General features: G+C 39.1%; 2 protein-coding genes across 8 annotated transcripts in view; one reads left to right on the top strand and one right to left on the bottom strand.

Annotated features, from left to right (window-relative positions):
• Positions 1-1,413, bottom strand: part of LOC138359451 (serine/arginine repetitive matrix protein 2-like) — a 24,792-nt gene extending 23,379 nt beyond the window's left edge. The window contains exon 1 of one of the 3 annotated variants that reach the window (XM_069318613.1): positions 1,207-1,413. In XM_069318613.1, the coding sequence (XP_069174714.1) occupies positions 1,207-1,398 (192 nt within the window). In that variant the 5' untranslated portion in view covers positions 1,399-1,413. Of the gene's footprint in view, positions 1-593; positions 709-739; positions 811-1,206 lie in introns of those variants that run through there. The other 2 variants (XM_069318614.1, XM_069318616.1) reach the window with 2 other exon arrangements.
• On the top strand, positions 1,014-21,258 carry LOC138359452 (serine/arginine repetitive matrix protein 1-like). 5 transcript variants are annotated; one of them, XM_069318619.1, is made up of 9 exons: positions 1,014-1,291; positions 2,775-2,918; positions 3,223-3,286; positions 5,072-5,521; positions 7,108-8,509; positions 9,008-9,201; positions 11,064-11,215; positions 13,044-13,118; positions 15,627-21,258. In XM_069318619.1, the coding sequence occupies exons 2-9, from the start codon at positions 2,779-2,781 to the stop codon at positions 15,937-15,939; spliced, it is 2,790 nt and encodes a 929-aa protein (XP_069174720.1). In that variant the 5' UTR covers positions 1,014-1,291; positions 2,775-2,778; the 3' UTR covers positions 15,940-21,258. The 5 variants fall into 5 exon arrangements, with proteins under 5 accessions (XP_069174720.1, XP_069174718.1, XP_069174722.1 ...); XM_069318617.1 differs by having other exon boundaries at positions 7,102-8,509; XM_069318618.1 differs by lacking the exon at positions 1,014-1,291 and adding an exon at positions 1,475-1,633 and having other exon boundaries at positions 7,102-8,509.

Here is a 21,258-nt window from a genome sequence, read left to right as displayed (position 1 = left end):
CATTATTAACACCACATCTAAGGCCAAACCCCGTCTTTAATTATGAGGCGCAAAGTGTGTGTAGTATAAGTGTGGAGGAGCGAGGGACGCAGAGTGGCGTAGGCCTTGATGCCAATGCACTCTGGCCCCCACCCCCCATAACCCCCCCTTTCTTGCCCCCCCTTAACCCCCCACCACCTCCAGGCCGCAACACACACATACAACACCTCTCAACACTTACTGCGCAACACTTGCCTCTCAGATGTATCAAGAGTCGCTATACTGTGTGTCTCAAGGCAACTTTTAATATATATTTATGTCGTGCAGATGTGTATAGTGTGACACTAGTGACACCAGTGTTGAGCATGTAACACTGGCGGGGGCGGCAACACTGCCGGAATTATACACACAAAAAAATTATCGAGTTTCGAATTATCGATGTTGCCATAATTAGAATATTATGTTGAATTAAATCTTAATGCTGGAGATTGTGTGGGCGCGGGTAGGTGAAGGTGCACACCACACACCACAGCCACATGTTGCCTCCCCCCACACCCCCACACACACCTGCTCGCAACACCGCACGTTAAAAGTCACATATATAAAACACTGACCACTTCTGGCACTTCATTCACATTCAACTGTCACTCGGGCCGACACTCCAATAATGGCCAGAATGTTGCCTCGCCCACCGCCACCTTGACACTCCTCGCCCCTCACGACACACGGATAACAGTAATAACAACTGGGTTTTACGTACCACCTGAAAAAGGAATTAAATACAATATAGTGAGGAGCGGCCCTGACCTCACCACCTCATCGTTACGCGCAAACTGCGCGGGAGACATTCAAACCTGGCCGCTGTACCGCCCCGCGCCTCCGCCTCGCTCACTAGTGCCCTCCTCCTGCCCCTTATCACCCCGCCCCCTCGCCCCTCACCCTTCACTCTCCTCTAAGAACTCCGTAAATGCCGTCTGGGGCAGCCGCGACCCATGCAGGAAGCTCTTTTAATTGTTTTTAGCCCGGGATGAAAATGCGTAATGTTGGCGGCAGTTTTACGGGTATATTCAAAACAAACGAAACTTGTTTGATTGGCTGAGGTGTTGGAGGGCGCGGGCGGTGATTGGCTGGCGCCGCCGAGCCCGGCTCTCATTGGTCGACCCCGGCCAGGCCTGCGTCACACTCACTCCTCACAAACAATACTCTCTCTGAATTTTCCGATTTTACCGACGAAGGCGGCGTATTTCTCCTGGCGAAGTGGTGTGCGTGTGCGCGAGTGTTTTGGCTGAGCGAGGAGGGCGCGAGGAGAGCGGTAGGTGGTGTGTGCGAGGCGTGAGTGGCGGGCGGCGTCAACGTTTGAGAGGTGCAACGTTGTGTTAAATGCCTGACGCGAGACCCGACGCTTCCCTCCACACCCATTGTCTTATCCTCCTCCTCCACACATGACCTTGTCTCTCTCTCTCTCTCTCTCACCACAACACTACCTGCTTGTGTACCCCTGGCAGGCCTCCCTGTGTGTGGGTGCAGGGGTAGCAGCCTCCACGCTGCCCCCCCTAGTGTGTGGCGGGGGTGTCATGAGGGCCGTGAGGGAGGTGTCACCTCTCACCCTCACTGGTGATGGTTGATGATTTAACTCATCACCACCCACCTAGAGGTGTGTGACGGGCAGCAGTAACCCGTCATCTCTAGGGGTGACGGCTCTCTACCAGGCTCATATGAGCTCCCATGTCTTACACTAACTATATACTCCATACTAACTCATTGGTACTGTGAACTTTGTATAGCAACCCACGCCCTGTTATCTTATTTTATTTATTCATATACAAGAAGGTACATTGGGTTTGTGAGAATACATAGCATAGTATTTACTATCTTGTAAAGCCACTAGTACGCGCAGCGTTTCGGGCAGGTCCTTAATCTAACAGATAATTTGAAGTAGTTAATTCTAGCAGAATTAATAGAATAACATATACATTGCAAGAAAAAAAATCCTATTTATCCTATTTTATATCAAATTGGTATGTTAGACAAACTCCACTTCTGTATATAGAGCTGTGCCAGAGTGCCAGTTTCCAACGAATGGCAGGTCAGAAGCCATCAAGCACTTTATTGCCTGAATTTTTGAAAAAGCAGTAATGCAGCCTATAGGCAAAGCTTAAAATTAGCACAGCAAGGCAGCATTTCTTGAAAAAAACAATTGTCACAGGTAAAAGCTTAATGCGTCTTGACATTTTTCTGTAATATTGGATCGAGATAAAATTATAGAAACTAAATGTGGAGAAAAATATTTAGACAAAAGGACTAAATAGTGTGGTGTTTGTTTTGCCAGAGTGAGTTTATTGTTAGATTAGAAGAAGTTGGAATTTCATATCATAAGTTATATATTAAGTACAGTATGCCTATTAATGTTAAAACTATGTGTGTGTTTACCAAAGTCTTTCCTGAATATATAACTCCAATTTGTATCCAATGTTTAAATTTCTTTTTTGTATTAATATCTTTATAACCTTATTGATATCCACTTTGTATTACTTCTTCATCCATATATATACTGTACCACCTTCATACTGTATAGTATACTGTACTTCTTCATCCATATATATACTGTAGAGGGTTCACAAAACAAACTCTGCTTTAAAAATGTCCCCCATTACTCTTCCTCTTTCTGGAGAACGTAAATTTAGTTTGTCAATCTGTTTATAAGGGATGTTTCTAATTCCTGGGATTAAATTTGTCAAAGCTTTAGTGCAATAATTTATTACAAATGGCCGAGTTTATGTAACTTTTTCCACCAGGGCAATGGCTATCTCGCCTCGCAAACGGAGTGTGGATGGGCGTCTCAAATCCATCCCTAAAGGAGGGAAAAAGGAATCTGCTGATGATGAATGGCTCCCTGCAACAAATTACCTGTCGGCAGAATCTCAATCTTTATCGAAGAGGTATGTAGTTATATTTTTCATGCGTGAATTTTAATGCAAGATTAATTTGCTAGCTTAATCCTTAAAGTATGGATATCATCAAAGGTTTCACTGCCTGTGCTGGAGGAGGTTGGGTATTAAATGATACATTTGCATATAAAATAAACATATACAGGTATATATTATAATATGAGAGAGAGAGGAGAATTTGCGAGTATCAGATGAATGTCGTTGTCAAACAGCCAACCCTAAGAAGAACGGTTATAAATGATATTAGAAATTTTAAAACAAGCACAAATACTTTAATCCTACATTCTTCTTGCAGAGTGGTTGGCAAGAGAAGCCCAGTTGTTGCTTCAAAGGCCAAGAGCAGAGAAGTGTCACGTCCGGTATGCAAATAATTTATTGTTATTTTGCTTAATCAATCTTTTTAAATGTGGTCATTAAATGTATATTGAATTAAAAAGAATTAAATTTTATGAGAATTATAAAATTACATCTGTTTTATGAATTCTATTTTTTATTTAATTTTTTTTATGTACATAGAACACAAAACTTGTTAATTGGATAAGTTTAAATTTAGGAAAGACTGGGTAAATATTGGTTCAGTAACAGGGTTGTCAATTTGTGAAACCAATTACAGTGCATATATATGAATAAGTTCGGGTAGATATAAATAGGAGCTGCCACATTTGGGTCAATAGGCCTTCTGCAGTTTCCTAATTCTTATGTTCTTATGAAATAATTATGACAGTAGTCATAAATAGCTAAATATGCAGTCTCCGTGGTGTAGTGGTAAGACACTCGCCTGGCGTTCCGCGAGCGCTATGTCATGGGTTCGTATCCTGGCCGGGGAGGATTTACTGGGCGCAATTCCTTAACTGTAGCCTCTGTTTAACGCAACAGTAAAATGTGTACTTGGATGAAAAAACGATTCTTCGCGGCAGGGGATCGTATTCCAGGGACCATAGGATTAAGGACTTGCCCGAAACGCTACGCATACTAGTGGCTGTACAAGAATGTAACAACTCTTGTACTGTATATATCTCAAAAAAAAAAAATTGATCTTCAATTACGGGCTGACCATAACCCGTGCTACCTGGAACCTTTTTTCTCCAGGTACCGAATCTTAAACAACAACAACATTGATCTTCATCATAAGCCAAAGAATATTTATCTTGGACACAGCTGCTTTTGAGTAAACGTCTCGGGGAGCTCCCCAGTGGCTCCCTGAAGCTATGTTGCCGAGAGTATTCCATACTAATAGTCACACCGATTGTGGAAGTTCTGTTTGGTCAACTAGGGACTAGAGCCAATACCTGACCCCTTTTCCTTCACAGAGGTGCAGGGAGCGAGTGATAATTTGCCACCTTCACCGGGAAAAGCTTCCAGGAAGTCGACAAGGCTTTGAAAACAACTAGAGGGTTCACAAAACAAATTCTCAAAACTGCCAAACTCCTCTACAAATGATTCCCACGGAACAAGGGATTCATTCAAACTAGCTCAAAACTTGTTAGTCCTGACCACCACCACCCAGGCAGGTGGGCAGCTCTTGTATCTGGGGTTTGTGCTTGGTTAGCCGACTTTAGGTCTTGATAAACCCTTGTGGATTTATTTGATATACTGTATCACGTTATTGTGATTTCTGGTGTACCCTTTGTGGTCTATTATGGATTTTCCTGCTAAGACCACACTCGCCGAGTGTGAGCATAAAGAATGCTCATCGTATTTGAAATCTGGTAAAGATCATTCTTTCTGTTTCCCCCCATGCTGTTTATTGGGTCATTGGTACCTACAAAACTTGAGTCCTGTGAGGTGTGTTCTCACTAGGTTTCTGCTCTTACTAATTCAGCTTCAAGTTTGGAAGCTTTTCAAGTAGCTGTTGCATTATGAGCTAGGTTTGTTCGGGTTAGCTGTTCCCGATCCCACAATGGGATTCAGTAGACCTATAGTACATCATCAATCTTTTGTGGTTGAACAGTTCATTCCTTGTCCAACGTTTGCATGACCACTTTGGCCGAGTATGCCTGCTACTACAGGCTGGAGCTTGGATGGTGTCCATAGACTTTGAAGATGCATTGATCCTAAAAAATGAAGTTGCACTGTGTAGTAACATGTAAAGTATATCAGTATTTGATAATAATATTTATTGTATTTTATTTTATTTTTTTCAGAATCGCAGACAGACCCTGATACTGAAGAGGATAGATGTTCCTTTGAATTTTGAAATTACTTCACCAGCTTCCACCATTCGAAAAACACGAAGGCAGTCAATGGCTCATTTCGGCAAGAGAGAGAGTGTGCAAACAAATCTTCAGACCACCAAACTACCAGTGCCAATAGATGACAAATTAAGTCCAGTGAATATTTCTAAAGTTAAACTGCCACCTAGTAAACCACCTCCAGCCAGAAAAATCGTCTCCATGCCAGATATGATAAAGACAGACAGATCAGTTACAAGAGTGCAGGATACAAAGGGTGACACGAAACTGCTTAGACAAAAATCCAGTTGTTCGCCCGACAAACAAACCTATTATACTCGCCATAGGTCACTTCGATCGTCTAGCAGTGTGCGTGCCGAGGGAAACAAGAAGAGAAAGGTTGAAGAGGAAGTTACAGAGCAGGTACAGTATTTAATATTTTTGTTCAGTGAAAGATTGTTAATTAATCTGTGAATATTTTATTAACTTATGAAACTGGATGTGCTTTGATTTATATTCATATGAAATTGTTCTGATTTTAGTAGCATGCACAATAGTCGCTGGGGTTTGTGTTGTAGTGGGTTGGCACTTGAAAATGAAATTGAATGAGAAATTAAGTGTGTGTGTGTATGTACTCACCAATATGTGCCTGCAGGATCGATCATTGAATCCTGGACCCCGCCTTTCTTGTCATCAGGTGCTTATATCAATGACCTGCTCTATTTCCCTATCATATCTAGTTGTAAAATTATTGAGAGTTTGCTTCCACAACCTGCTCCTTAAGTTCATTCCATATTCCCACAATTCTCATGCTAAAAGAAAACTTCCTAACATCTCTGTAACTCATCCGAGTTTCCAGCTTCCACCCATGTCCCCTTCTTCTGTTAGTATTCAGTGTGTACATTTTGTCTATTTCCACTCTGTCAATCCCCCTAAGTATTTTGTTTCTATCATATCCCCCCTCTCAGGTTCAGTTCCTTCAGTCGCTCTTCATACTCCATCCCTCGTAACTCTGGGATGAGCCTCATCGCAAACTTCTGACACTTTTCCAGTTTCGTTATGTGTTTCTTCAGGTGGGGACTCCATGATGAGGTGGCATACTCTGACTGGTCTCAGGTAGGGAGTGTAAAGCGCACTAAATGCCTCCTTACTAAGGTTTCTGAATGTCGTTCTAACTTTTGCCAGTGTAGAGTACGCTGCTGTCGATATCCTATTTATATGTGCCTCGGGAGTTAGATTAGGTGTTACGTCTATTCCCAGGTCTTCCTCGAATTGTCACAGGTAGGTAGTTTCACTTCATTGTGTACTGTCCCTTTGATCTCCTGTCACCTAATCCCATTTCCGTAACTTTACTCGTGTGGAGATTTTTGCAACCTGTTCAAACCCTCTTTTGTAGGGTCCTACAGGATCGTCTGTCACGACTCTTCTCATTAATCTTGTGTCATCCGCAAACATTGGCTTATAGGGCTCGACTCCTGTAGACATGCTATTTATGTATATTAGAAATAGACCTGGTCCCAGCATTGATTCTTGAGGTTCTTAGTTCTTTTGGCAATTTTTGAGTGTAGTCTCATTCTAACCATGCAGTAGTCTGTTTTGTTTCATTGATTTTTTGATGTTTCCATGGCGGTGGCAGACACGATTAAATGTAAGATATTCATAGTGCCATCGCTCCTTTTGCCTCTGAGGGGGGCCAGGTACTGTCTCATGGTCCCGAGTAGGCCAATAAGAACTCTGCGACTTACGGCACATAGTAGTATGGCACTGAATCAGTATAATAGCTTCAGGCAGGTCTCCAGGCTCATCCAAAAATTGGTGTTATATTACATTCAATGCTGATTTTTTGTATGCAGTTGCATCCCTTAAATTGTCAACCCATTATATTTCTTGAGTTTTGTAATAGTGATCATTGGCTGCAATTAAGAAGGGGACAAACACCCATTCAAACTCAAAAAAACAAAAAGGTACATGTTCAATAATATAGTCTAGTGAAATCATGTTAGTTTCAGATTGAACCATCATCAAAGAGGAGGAAGCTAGGACCATCCTTGAATAAAAATTTAGAAATTGGGCATATGGTCAGATCATCATTGAAGCTTGTAAAGGGAAAGGCTTTAACCTATTCACCGAAACCCGAAAGAAAGAATGCAGCCCAATCACCAAAACTCGAAAGAAAGAATGCAGCCCAATCACCAAAACTCGAAAGAAAGAATGCAGTCCAATCACCAAAACCCGAAAGAAAGAATGCAGTCCAATCACCAAAACCCGAAAGAAAGAATGCAGTCCAATCACCAAAATCCGAGAGAAAGAATGCAGTCCAATTACCAAAACCTGAAAGAAAGAATGCAGTCCAATCACCAAAACCCGAAAGAAAGAATGCAGTCCAATCACCAAAACCCGAAAGAAAGAATGCAGTCCGATCACCAAGACCCGAAAGAAAGAATGCAGTCCCATCACCAAAACCCGAAAGAAAGAATGCAGTCCGATCGCCTAAACCCGAAAGAAAGAATGCAGTCCGATCACCAAGACCCGAAAGAAAGAATGCAGTCCCATCACCAATATCCGAAAGAAAGAATGCAGTCCAATCACCAAAACCCGAAAGAAAGAATGCAGTCCGATCACCAAAACCTGATAAAAGAGCTGCTCTCCAGTCACAGTCACCAAAACTGGAACAGAAGGATGCAATCCAATCATCTAATCTTAAGAGAAAGAGAGATGTAAGCCAGTCACCAGAGCTGAAGAAATCCAGGGGTGCAAGTCGGGCACTGGAGCTAAGAATGAAGGATACTTTGGAAACGTCTAAGCAAGAGAGAGATTCAAGTATATCACTAAACCCTACAATGACTAAGAATACAACAAAAAAATCGCCAAAACTCTTGAGGACAAGGGATAAGTCACCAGAACTTAAAAAAGCAGTGGGTGTAAATAAATCACCGAGGATTGCAGTCCGGTCACCAAAGATAACACGAGCAGTCAGCACAATACAATCGCCAAAGATTACAAGAACAAAAACTATTACCCTGTCTCGAAAAATTAACATAGTTAAATCTCCGATCCCGTCCCCTGTCAATCGGAAGAATTCATTAGGCATATTAAAGAGCTCCACCACTCATTCTCGGGCAGAGGTAAGCATTAACAGTACAGCTGCACTCCATGAAAATATAAGCCGTAGTATTGCAAGGGTTATCCTCACAAGGCCAGTAAGAATGAATACAGCACCATCTCCACGCCCTAAATTACACTTGAAAACAGTTTCAACACCATCACCTAAGCCTCCAAGAATGACAAGGTCTAGTACCAAAAGTTCTAAAAGGGTTAGAATAGTTTCGGCTAGTCCAGAATCGTTTAGTGCCGTCAGAAAGACCCCATCTTCTAAGAGGAAACTTCAATCAAAACCAGATATTGATATAGGTGAGTTATTTGCTATACTCTAGCTCATTTTGTCATTTCTCCAACATTTGAATATATTAGGTGGAATATAGTTTGAGAGCACAAAGTGCTAGCAAGTAAAAAAAAAAAACTGATGTTAGTTATTTGTTGGATATTCCACCCTTACTATACATGCAGAATGTTGCCAACAAATGAAATCTACCCTTGGTGTTTCTCTACATGTAGAAACTTGACAAAATAAGTGTATAATAAATCAATTGTCAATTACTGTACAATCATCTGTGTAAAGAATAGTTATAATAAGTTTAATTTTTGTATAGTGAAAGCTTAAATGATGAGAACTGTCTTGTTTGTAAGGTGAGATATGCATGGTGTAGGGACCAGTGATGCCTCCTGCAATTTACATTGATTGGAACATTGATTTTTTTTTAGTTGTCTGGTTTTTATTTATTCTTTAATTGTGCACAATTTATCAGTACTTATAGTGTAAAGAATATATTAAAATATTTTTTTTTTAAGGCTCCACTCCAGTGCTACCATCTGCCCGTGTTCAACTACAGCTCCTAAGACGGTCATCTCCTCTGCGAACCACATGCAAAGCTTCTAACGGAAAGGTTAAACCCTTTACTCCGAAACCTGATCCTCTGCCAAGCCATATATTGAAGCAAACACTAAAGAAGAAGGTGGATTATGAGAGGGAGACTGTAACACAGGTATGGTGAACACTTGCAAGGTTCTTTATTCTGAGATGATTCTTGCATACATACCTGAAACTACCAGGGGGCCAGATTCACGAAGTACAGTAGTTACCCAAGCACTTGCGAACCTGTACGTCTTTTCTCAATCTTTGGCAGCCTCGTTTACAATTATTATTGTATATACGTGGGTGTATATAGTGTATAAAACTGATTGATCGTAGAATATAATGTACATGTCACATATATGACCCACATAATTATGAGTTCCACACATTGAACTATATAAATTCCACAAATTACACACTTTTGAAAAATATTACAGCCAAAAAAAAATAGAAAGAAACGAATGAGAAACATCAAAATAATTGTGAAAATTTATATTCGCAGCAACTGCTGCCTCACGGGGTGGCGGGGGTCAAGTGACCCCAAGCGCTTCTTAACTCAGTACCCATAATTCGCTCAACTTCTCAGTTCTATCATGGCTAAAGTGTGTCACATCCAATATTTTATTTTAGTTTCTCGTGATCAGAAACTGCATTTTAACAATATAAGAAGAGAAAATAAGTTTGTGGAAATAATTTATTTTTGGCGCACCACAGGGGGTGTCATACAGATATTTTAATGCAGCACAGCACGGTGGTTAATAACATCCTTCCTAGTAACTACTAAACTAGTCCACTTGTCTTCTTCCCCGCCATTATAGATTTGTTTAGCTGAAGGCATAATGTTAAGTTCTGTTTTAGTAAATACAGAGACAAATTATTTATTCAAGATACTATACGTCTCATTGTCAATCTCAGTTATCTGGACTGTCCTCTTTTGGGATGGCTCTGGGAATGAATAAACAAAAACAAAAATCATGAAAATAGCATACCTCACAGTCAGTGAAATACCTAAGTGCTTGTTTATGGAAATTACCATATCAGAGAATGAAGTATGTCATACATCTTTTAGAAAAAATTACAATCTTAAAAAGTTAGTGCTTTCTCCTCTGCAGCTCTTTTGTGTTTTGAATGTCTGCAGCAGTTAATGTGTAAGTTTGTCCAGTTGCAGTGCTTGGGTCAGCCTTAGTGAGAACTTGTTCAGTTAGAATGTTCTATATATCTGGCTGGTGAGGATACTCATATGATGGGGATGGGGCAATAGGATGCAGGTAATTCATTGGAACCACACGTGATGTTGCATTCATATTCATAACAATCTAATCGACAGGCATCATTATAGATGCATCACCAAACCTATTATTTCTTCCAATGACAATGTTTCAAATTGGATATGTGATTGCTGCACTTCACTAGTTGTTTCTGTAAAAAACTTTTGTATTATTTATCCATTCCTTGTTCCTGGTATGAAAGCATGAAATGTTTTGAGTTCCAGGTACTCCCTCACTTCGTGTCATTTATATAGCAATTTCTCATCTCCATTATTTCCTGTTACACACACACACACACACACACACACACACACACACACACACACACACACACACACATGCAACATTCACGTTTTTCATAAAGTCTTTTGTCCAGTTGAGCAACTATCTGATTTGGAGTCATAATTTGATCTGTATCTAAAATCTTCATATATCACATTGATGAATTCTTCTGGCGTTCTAATAACATCGGGTTCCGTTCTGTTGACAATAATGTGGCATTGTAAACCTGTCCTACCTTTTCTCCCAGATAATCAGTGGCCTAAATTACTTGTATGGTTCTAGTTTTTCCAATGATCTACACGTGTGGAATTTTTTAACCATTTTTCAGACAAATGTTTTAATGTTAGACATGTCATCAGGAAAGTTTTTAACTTTAGGGAAAAATTGTATTAAGGTACAAAACTTTTATTATTAATTATTAACATTATTTCTCACAATGCAGATGAAAGACATTGGTCTGGATAATGGAGAGTGTGGCACCCCAAATCAGGAGAGTGAAGACCCATTGGATATCCCAAGTACTCCATTTTCAACTTCTAACTTGCCTCCAACACCAAAATCCTCACGCCAGCATCAAATCTCTCGTGTTGACAGGTATGACTATTAATTGGGGATATTGACAGGATATTGGTACAGCACAAAATAAAATTGCATCCACAAGCATTGGTGGGTGCATGTGTGCATTACACAGTTTGCTGAAGTTTTTAAATATTTTTAAAATATTTTTTAATAAAATAAAATATGTTCTAAAATATTTTGAGGACAACTTATTAAATAATGCAGCCCAGTGTCATCTAACTTTATCCCACCCAACCTTTCACATAAGAATTGGCCATTTATTTCTCACTGATAGCCAGCTAATGGATCAGGGAGGTTCCTGTCTCCCAGAATGATGATGCCAATGTTTTGCAGAAAGAGGCTAAAAGGTTGAAAATTAGGATAAGGAAAAAAGATTGGGGGGTAAACACTAAGTTTAGTGGCCTGTCTGCCTGGGTTTTGTTTAAGTTCAGGTTCTGTGGTGTGTATTGGTGGTGGCTTAGTTGGTTAGTTTATGTCCCAGCTGGCACAGGAGGTTGCCAGAGGTGTGGCACTTACAGCTGCTCTGTGTGTTTATTTTTTATTTGTTTAGATTGCAGCGTTATTGGCCTTAATTGAAGGGAGTGCAACAGTCAGACTTTTCTTAACTCGAGTGTTTTGGTTTCTTCATTATGTGTGCTGGGTACTTCCCCAGTACATTGCTGGGCTATCTATCTCTCTGTTGGTCTATCTATTCATCTATGTATCCAACTACAGTGACACCTTGACTTATGATCTTTTTGAGTTACGATGTAAATTTGGTCGGAAAATGGGACTCGACTTACGATAGTGTCGTCGATTAACGATATTCATTGATGCGCGTTCAGGTTGACTGAGTGCATGGTTCCTTGTTGCATGGGCTGACCTGCCTCAGTCTACCAGAGCCGCCCGCTTAGTGACGATCACGCTTGTAAGAAATTCCATTATTTTGGTGATTTTTTTGTTTTTTGAACATAAAACTAATTTATATATCACACCATGGGTCCCAAGAAAGTCAGTGGTAAGGTTCAACCTAAGAAAACACATGTGAGGATGACCAACGAGGAAAAACAAGAGATCATTCGTAAACGTGAAAATAGTATGAGGGTTATTGATGTAGAGGATGCCCCTTCCTCATTTATTAAGAAAATGTGTGCAGCATGGGAAGAACTACAAACTTGCTGAAACGACTCGCCCAAATCAAGCTGCAGTATCTCTCAAACTTTGTAATACTTCTCATTTACTTCCTTTCCAAACATCATCATCTTTCCAATCAATTTCATTAAACACTTGTTCACTTCTCCATAGTCTCCTCTCTTGAATCAGGTTTTTCAGCTGTTTCATTCTCCCATCTCTTCATAGATTATAATGCATTGCTTATTTGATGAGGTGGTTATCCCCAGTAACCTCGTAGGGGGGGGCCTCGTAGCCTGGTGGATAGCGCGCAGGACTCGTAATTCTGTGGCGCTGGTTCGATTCCCGCACGAGGCAGAAACAAATAAGCAAAGTTTCTTTCACCCTGAATGCCCCTGTTACCTAGTAGTAAATAGGTTCCTGGGAGTTAGTCGGCTGTCACGGGCTGCTTCCTGGGGGTGGAGGCCTGGTCGAGGACCGGGCCGCGGGGACACTAAAGCCCCGAAATCATCTCAAGATAACCATACTTCCTCCAGCAAATGGAACTGGTGGACCATATATTTCTCTGATTAACCAAAGAATGATATGGGAAAGTGGGGTGGGGAGAACCCATTAATGAGGTTGAAGTGAAAGTGTTGAAGTTTGTTTGCTATTATTTTGAATGCTTTTTAGTTAAAACCAGTTTTGCTTTAAAAAAAAAAAGCATTCATTACATATTATTCTTTTGTATTAGATGGTGTGTGGTACCACGCAGAGCAATAAATGAGAATGTGACTTCAAAGTCAACCTTATTCTCATCAGTAAATGTGTAAGTTTGTTTCTTTTTGTCACAGAATTAACTAACATATCACCTTTAAACTTTTACACAGTATGTGTCAAAAAAAAATCTTATTAACCAGGTATTAAAACCAATTTATATAGGAAGAATCTGTGTATTTAATCTGGTGTTTACTGTTTAATTTCTAACTGATAAATCAGTTTCTAAAATTCAAACTCTAACTTATGTAGGTAGTTACTAAAATTTGTTCAATTATATTAATAAGCCAAGGCAACTAACATAACTTGAATAAATCTAACCATATATAACACAGAGTTGATATTATGCCTTCCATGATGCCTCCCAGTCTCGATCATTTTATTCCAGATTTGAACCGGATTTGCACAAATTTAGGATTTTTGGCTCGTTATCACCAATCTTAAAACAAGTGGTACATGTTTATGCGTACTTGGACACAAATAATAATAATTTTTGTGTGCCTATAAATAATCGTGGACAATTTATCGGCTTTCTTACTTTTTTGTAGCACTGGCTGATCTTGATGAGAGGCAGCAAAAATGTGGCTATAGTACTATGTCATGTCATATCTATTCAAACTTTTGCAGTCACTCTGACCTGGTCTGGAAATTCTCAATGTCCATGGTTAATTTTCTTTGCTATAGACTGTATGTGGTTGCCACCAACAGCCAGCCCCCAAGCGTCAATGTCAATTATTGGTAAATACCATCATTTAAAACTCCATTTTTAGAAGGCTTCAATGCTCTTGTGTTACTTTTCCTTCCTTCAGTGCTCGACTTTTGTTCACAAACTATATGATCTACAGTACTTCCTTTGCTTTTATTATGTCAGTACTAGTGCCAGCTGCTTTCCTTCCCAGCCACAATCATAGTTTTTCTAATAACTCAGCCATTTTGTTTATGGTAAGAACGTACCTCTTGTCTCTATCTGATATGCCAATAATGTGCAAATGTTATCGGAATAAAATCCACAGGAAATTGTTGAATAATTAGAGGTCAGAGGACACTGCCACATGCAAGTAAAACAAACAGCCGGTATGCTTCCCCTTACAATACATCTACATGACTGCAAAACTTCATTTTTTCTTCCCCATACTTTACAATTTATAGTGTACTGCACAAGTGTAGTGCAGTACATTTATAGTGTAAGTAAATATTTTTAAGATATAAGGGCATTTTGGTATTTTGAATATGATTCATAAATAAAAAAATGACTAGCAAAAAAATAAGAAAAATAATTAAATTTGATGGAAATTACTACTGATATGTAGTGAACTGATAATCCAGAGTTTTCCAGCAGCACCCTCTTTTTTTTTTGGGGGGGGGGGTAAGGGGGACCTGTGAGAAGATGTGGTCTATTGTTTTTGAGGTCCATATTTAGGAGGAGCGTATTTGTATTTTGAAACGGTATAGTATATGTATTGAAAAGGTATCGACACCTTGATCATATGGTGAGAAAAAAATGACTCAAAGTCTTAAGAAATATGAGGAAGGAGGGTACTAACACTATTTGACATTTCAAGCTTTATAATATATTATACTGTACCATAATAATAGTGTCCTTAATTTTTTATTTTCCAATTTTTAATTCAGTGGCTGAAGCAACTGGGGTAACATGCAGTGTTACACAGTGTAACATGGAGCCATGCAGTTCTAATGAACTGCATGGCTCCTTCATTTCCACATAATATATTTGGGTTTCATCTTACGTTTTTTTTCATTCCAAATCATTTAAATTATGTTTAAAATTGTTAAGTTACTAATCATCTGAATACATTAATCCCTAGTTGATGTAAGTTGTCGATATGTGTATATACATACCTAACTTGTCCTTATTAGTAGCAAGTTCTAGCTTTTGTACTGGGTGCATCTATACCTCCTGCCATTCAGGTACAGTTGTGCACAAGCTTTTGAAGCTGTGAATGGAGGTAGCTTAAACATCCTTTACTCAACACCTTCCACTTGCTTATTATCTGCACTATTTATAGATACTTGTATCTCTCTTGCTCATCGGTGTTTTCAACTCCCACCTGTGCCCTTTCGCTTTATTTCTTCCCTTGTCTGGAAAAGTAACATGTGGACAAGGACATCAGTGAGGAAGAAATTATACTGCTCAAACAGTTTCAGATATTTTGTATAAATGAAGTATTGCTCTCTTTAGACAGCCAAGGTTTTATGTAAAGAATTTTATTGCTATAGTGTTGGTCTGATGCACTCACAAAGTCGTGCTCAGAGTATTTGTGATCGATGTCAGTATTCATGCTTGTTATTTCACATAAATTATTGTATCTTGCAAATCTGTTTTATTCTTTAATATTAGATATCACTATAGTATATAAACAATTATTAATTTTTTGATGAGTTATTCATTATGGTCATGTTAATACCTAAAAAAAAAAGTAGGGGATTTTTACAGTAGCTTAAATAAATACCAGAGCCATATAATTAGTTATCAAGATAATTTTGGCAATGTGCATTAACATTTATCATGAAATTTATTGGGTTTAAATATATTTTTCAGGTGTATGGAATCATCACAGGCTTTAGATAAGCCTACGTGTGAGCAAACTTTACCTTTGTGCTCGGCAATTCCGCGAAGTAGCACACCCATTGAAGACTCCTCAAGATTGGATTGTTTTACTGCAGATACTACTGTGAAAGATTCAACTACAGAGTGTGAAGCAGACTCATCGGTTGAGTTTTCTAACACGTGCGTATCGGACAACAATGAGGAGGAGGATGATGGCAGTGATGATGGTGATGTTTCAGGAGAGAGTGGGGGTGAGGCCACATCACCACCACAAAGTAGGAAAAGCTACTGCATGGTAATGTAGAATTGCTGAAGTTGACATAATCATTTGGTTTATAAAAGTATTGCTAAGGATATAGTTTTTCCCTAGTTGGGGCTTGATTTTTAGAAGGTTCAGGCAATCCTCTCTCACCCCCAAGCATATATCTTTTCATAGAAAATGTATTCCTTTAGAGGTGAAATAAGTTAACATTTATCTTAATGAAGGTATTTAAGAGTGCCCCTCACTAAGTGCTCAACATGAATATGTTGAATGAGGCTTTGTTTACTCATACCATGCCGTCCATTCATGACAACACTTGCCATTAAAATTATAAATACTATTTTATTTGCATTTTGACGAGTTGAAGTATCATGCGTGTCATAAGTTGAGCTATGTATTGATTCAACATGTGGCTTGGCCATCAGTCTACTGGATACAAGGGGCAATTTGATCTCATTATTGGAAGACAGGAGTAAGAGTTACTGTAACAGTTCACCTCATCAATGTAAACTGAGCATATATATACTGGGAGCTGTTATATGCAGTAGTGCCCAACTACTTGGGGCTGGACGGTAGAAAGACGGTCTCGCTTCTTGCAGGTCGGCATTCAATCCCGGACCGTCCATGTGGTTGGGCACCATTCCTTTTCCCTCATCCTATCATAAATGTTTATACTGATCCCTTTCAAGTGCTATATAGTTGTAATGGCTTGGCACTTTCTCCTGATAGTTCCCTTCTATGCAGTAGTTCAAGAATATGGTTATAATAATTACCATTTTCATGTGGTAAGTTTTCTAAATCTGTATAATAGACTTAAGGTCTCACAAGACAAGCCTGGTGCCAGTGGGTAGAAGAACTCCCAGAACCCCCATCCAGGTATAATATTATACTCCAAATTAGTTTTTTTTTTTTTGTATGGCATAAATCACATTAGGAGGTTCCCAACTTAAGTAGTTGCTCTTTTTGTCATGGATGTTTGTGATTCTTTTTATTTTTATTTATTTTTCATTTTGTTTTATATATTTATATATACAAGAGTTCTTACATTCTTGTACAAAAGTGTGCATATTATTTATAGTGGATTGTTTTCATCTTATTTCACTTATATAATACAATAGGGGTCAGTTTTAATTTAATTTTCACAAGCATTGCAGATTTGTATACAAAAACTATCAGTTTTGAAATTCATTGCAGGGAAAAAGAAAGAAGCTTGCATATCATTCTCCATTTTTAATTGTCTGGAAAAAAATTTAACTTTTATTTTGTGCTTGTAAAACAAGTTCACATTTTCTTACGTGAAATGAGCAGCAACTTTTAGATGGGCAGAAATGGCATATGGTAGCCTGAAACTGTAGTTGTGAAGTAATGTTTTTAGATTATATCTTTATTGTAGTTTTAAATGGATCCATTGGTCATATTAGGTGACAATTTTTCTGTCACCGGATAATTTTCTAAAATATTAAATGTGAAAGGACTGCACAAAGTGCTAACTGAAGTTTTTGTTATTTTCATCAATACATTTATTAAATTGTCTTTTTCCTGTCTGGGGAGTAAAAGAAATGGCTGTTGCCAACAGTGTTTATTCTGCAAAAACAAAAATGAGAATTCTTATCATATATTAGCTTGACTAGTGCTGTATGTTTAAATTCTTGCAGCAACATTTTCTGTGTCCAAATGGCCCATTTATAATTTTTAGTATGCAATGTACAATTGCTATAGTTATGTATGGAAAAGTTATTGATGTCGGAGTCCATTAGTCTTGTTTGGCCATAATTGTTAGTGACATTTGACTTATTGCATTTAGGTTTTTTGTAATGGGTCCTTAATCACAAATGCCTAGTTTTAGAGATGAGAGATGCTCTGGATGGAAGTTATCACTGAAGTTACTGCACATCTCTTGATAATCACAAAATAGCCGATAGCATACATTGGGGAAGATTTTTTTTTCTGGCTAAAGGAATTACGTATTACGTAAGTAAATGTACTGTTGCCTACTGTCCAAATCTTAGTCTGTGTACAGTTATTTAAGTTTAAATCATGCCTAACATTATCCAAGAATATTTAAATTGTTTAGAACAAGTTGGCCCATGACATTTATCTATTTAATATTTTTGGTAATTGTTTTTTGTGGATAAGCGAGTTCAAAGACGGCTTGTGCCCATGGATCCATTACTGTTGAAGTAAACCAAGGCATCTCGTTCATGGTTGATGGTTCCATACTTGGAATACAATTACACTGCAGGGTTACTTGGTGTCCCCATTTAGTGGAGAACCATATTGCCTTCTCAACAAAATCTACTGTAGTTAAGTAGAGATACTAGTGATAAACTTGTAAATATGTAAATGTTAGGTCAGGAGAAGAGCTTATGATGACAATGTACCTGTAAGGACTTCACAGTTGAATTGTAATTACTGTCATTCATGCCTTCCTAAGGATGGTAATTTCCCATAGAGAAAAAGGCATCAATGAATTTATGTACAAATACTGTATTTATGCTTGATCATTGTCACAATCATTATAACTCAAACTAAACTAAGGTCAGATTTTTGGTTGTCATATTGGAGGTGCTTTTATCATCTGAGTAAATGATTTAGTAGTAAGTACTATAGACTATTGAAATGTTGTTGATGCTGGCACATATAAACATGTGACACAATAAAATACACCAACATTTTATGTGCAGTGTACTCTACTTGCTTCAATATTTTATGGGTTTTGTTTTTTACTGCTGATGGCACGCATCTTGGATATTTTGTAGTTGTCTTACGGTTTCCTGTGTGTTTGTAGGGGATATGCTCCAGCTCTTACCCAGTCACTTAGCTATTAGTTTTCTGGTTAGATGACTCGGGTCTTTTATGCTCTGTCATAACTACATTTTGAAGTTTGTCACTACCTCCACAATAAAGAAATTCCTCTTTATGAATCTGTGGAATGATGGTTTTGCAGTGACTGCAATTGCATGCAACATCCCCAATTTACGTGTGAAGAATGGCTCAACAAAGCTGTTGATGCCTTGTTATCAAGGCAAACCATTTACAAGAGCAGCTGTACCCCGACCAGAACACAGCTAGTCGAATGTGGGATCCAATATAGGTATCCTTTCTCAGACAGGTGTGAACCCTAGTTATGATCCACTGGGTTGTTAGTCTCTTCAGTGTAATGAGCAATCTAGAGGACTTCTCACAGGTCCATACATTATTAACTATAATTTTAATGTGATTAGAGACTTCTTGGGGGTTTGGAATACCCCTGAACTAAGGCAGTGCTTTAATGCAAGTAAGAGTAGCAGTACTTTGGGTGATTTGGCATAAACATGTGCATAAATGTGAACAGTGGTTTACACTTAACACTAAGTACAAGACACAGGATTACTTTAATAAAAAGTATCACATCAATAGCTATGCACCCACACACAGCATGAATCATTTCCCACTGTGCTGGTATGATGAGACTGCAGAGTCAGTCATATCACTTGCCTATTAAAAATGCAGTCACACAACTAGTATATTAACCACTCTTACTTTCGATACAACACATTCCCACAACAAGCCTAATCTGATGTGTTTAATCAGTCAATTGTGGGCTGTATCAGGGGGGGGGGTTGTAGTTCTATTATCAGTGGCCCCCCCCCTTCCCCCAATAAAATAAAATAAATACTTTACTATTCCCTGCTACTACTTTCACCAGTGTAGCACACACGAGTCACCCTGTAAAGATCTTACATGTGAAGAAGGGGTTCAACGTCACCTTATTTGGAGAATCGGCTCAAATCTGGCCCATTGTCAAGAGTACACATTCCGCTGAGCCACTATGACTCAACCTCTCTCCTTGCTTTGGGATGACCTCCTTCCAGTTCCCCTTTATGATATTATGTCTGCTGTTGAATCACCTGCACCTGTTTCTCTCGTTCTAGAAATTGTCACCAGGACAAATGCAAAAACAAATTCTCTACAAATATTTATTACAAAAATACAAAGAAAGAAATAACAGCACATTACCATCAGGTCCAACAAACTAGCATCACGCTTATAAAATACCAGTGCGCCAACTAATAAAGTACACTAGGATTCTACTTAATCTTCGCCAACAACCTCCCCCCCCTTTCCCTAGCTGTTTGGGCTAGGCAACGTGTATATAATTTAACTCGAACAAGATAAAATGAACGTTCTCACCTTGCACTGCATCATTCATAACATATGAATTCATGCACTCCCTCAAATAATAATGATGTCCATATAACTCTCTCCATTACGCCTTGAAAATCATTCTTAGGGGGGGGGGGGGTCCATCTACACATGGGTCCTCGAATTAAGTAGGTACTCTTGGAAGCTCCTATGTTGCTGCTTCCTTCATTAGCGACGACTCCCATTGTAAGATATTTTTCTACGCCTACCTCCCTTAGGAGGTGGACTACAAGTTTAAAGTCTGCTCACGGCAGTTAAGCATGAGTCCAGTAGAAAAAAGAAAAGCGGGAGCAAACCGCCAGGCCTCCACCACCAAGGGTGAAAACCTGTCCACAATAGGCCGCTGGCTCCTCCTAGTTAAACAGGACGTTAAAACTAATAAAGGGTAACCGACGGGTTCTCACAATCAAATATTTATATTTGATGTGGCGCTATGAATTGGAATTCGAATTCCCAAGAACAGCCGCCTTATCAAGATCACATCAACATTTAATAATATGCAGAAATATGGTGGAATAATATGGTTGAAGGGTTGACATCAAAAACCGTTTTCTACAACATAACAATTTATTAATAACAAGAGACTAAACTACTACATTACCGAGTTTACGTTACGTTAATGTCAATCCAGTGGCACGATAACAAACAGCTAAATAGCAACCCTTGCTGTGAGGCTGCATACTGAACTAACCTGAACACAGGTGTGCCCACTGATGACGCAATATTGCAAAACAAAGAAAAATATCACAGACTAAGTTACACCACAGCGAATGGTTACGTTATTGTACATCAAGTGGCATTTGCAACACAGCTATTCAACAGCCCCTCGAGAAGTGACAGCAGGCTCCATCTTGCTGACACTTCGGGCTGACAACATGAACTAACTGAACAAATGAAGGATATCCACTGAAGACAAAGACACAAGCAGGCAATCAATAGTGTCTCGGTTTCCCTGACAGCTACTATAATCACAAACTTAGGGGTCCTCCCGCCCCCCAGGAGAGACCCACGTAACTAGGCGGGAGTCCAACAGTGACTCCCCCCTATCACAACCCAGTGTGGATACTCTTTGCAACTCCCCAGTAACAAAGACAGGCAAGGCGGGATTCTGGGACACAGCTCCACAGATCCCTAGATGACTCTACTCTCGTCACCAGACGACAACCAAAAGAACTT

This window comes from Procambarus clarkii, chromosome 91 (genome assembly GCF_040958095.1).
Source record: "Procambarus clarkii isolate CNS0578487 chromosome 91, FALCON_Pclarkii_2.0, whole genome shotgun sequence".
In the NCBI taxonomy this organism is placed as follows: Eukaryota; Metazoa; Arthropoda; class Malacostraca; order Decapoda; family Cambaridae; genus Procambarus; species Procambarus clarkii.
The sequence above is the reverse complement of the archived record's forward strand: the minus strand, read 5'-3'. Positions and strand labels throughout refer to the sequence as shown.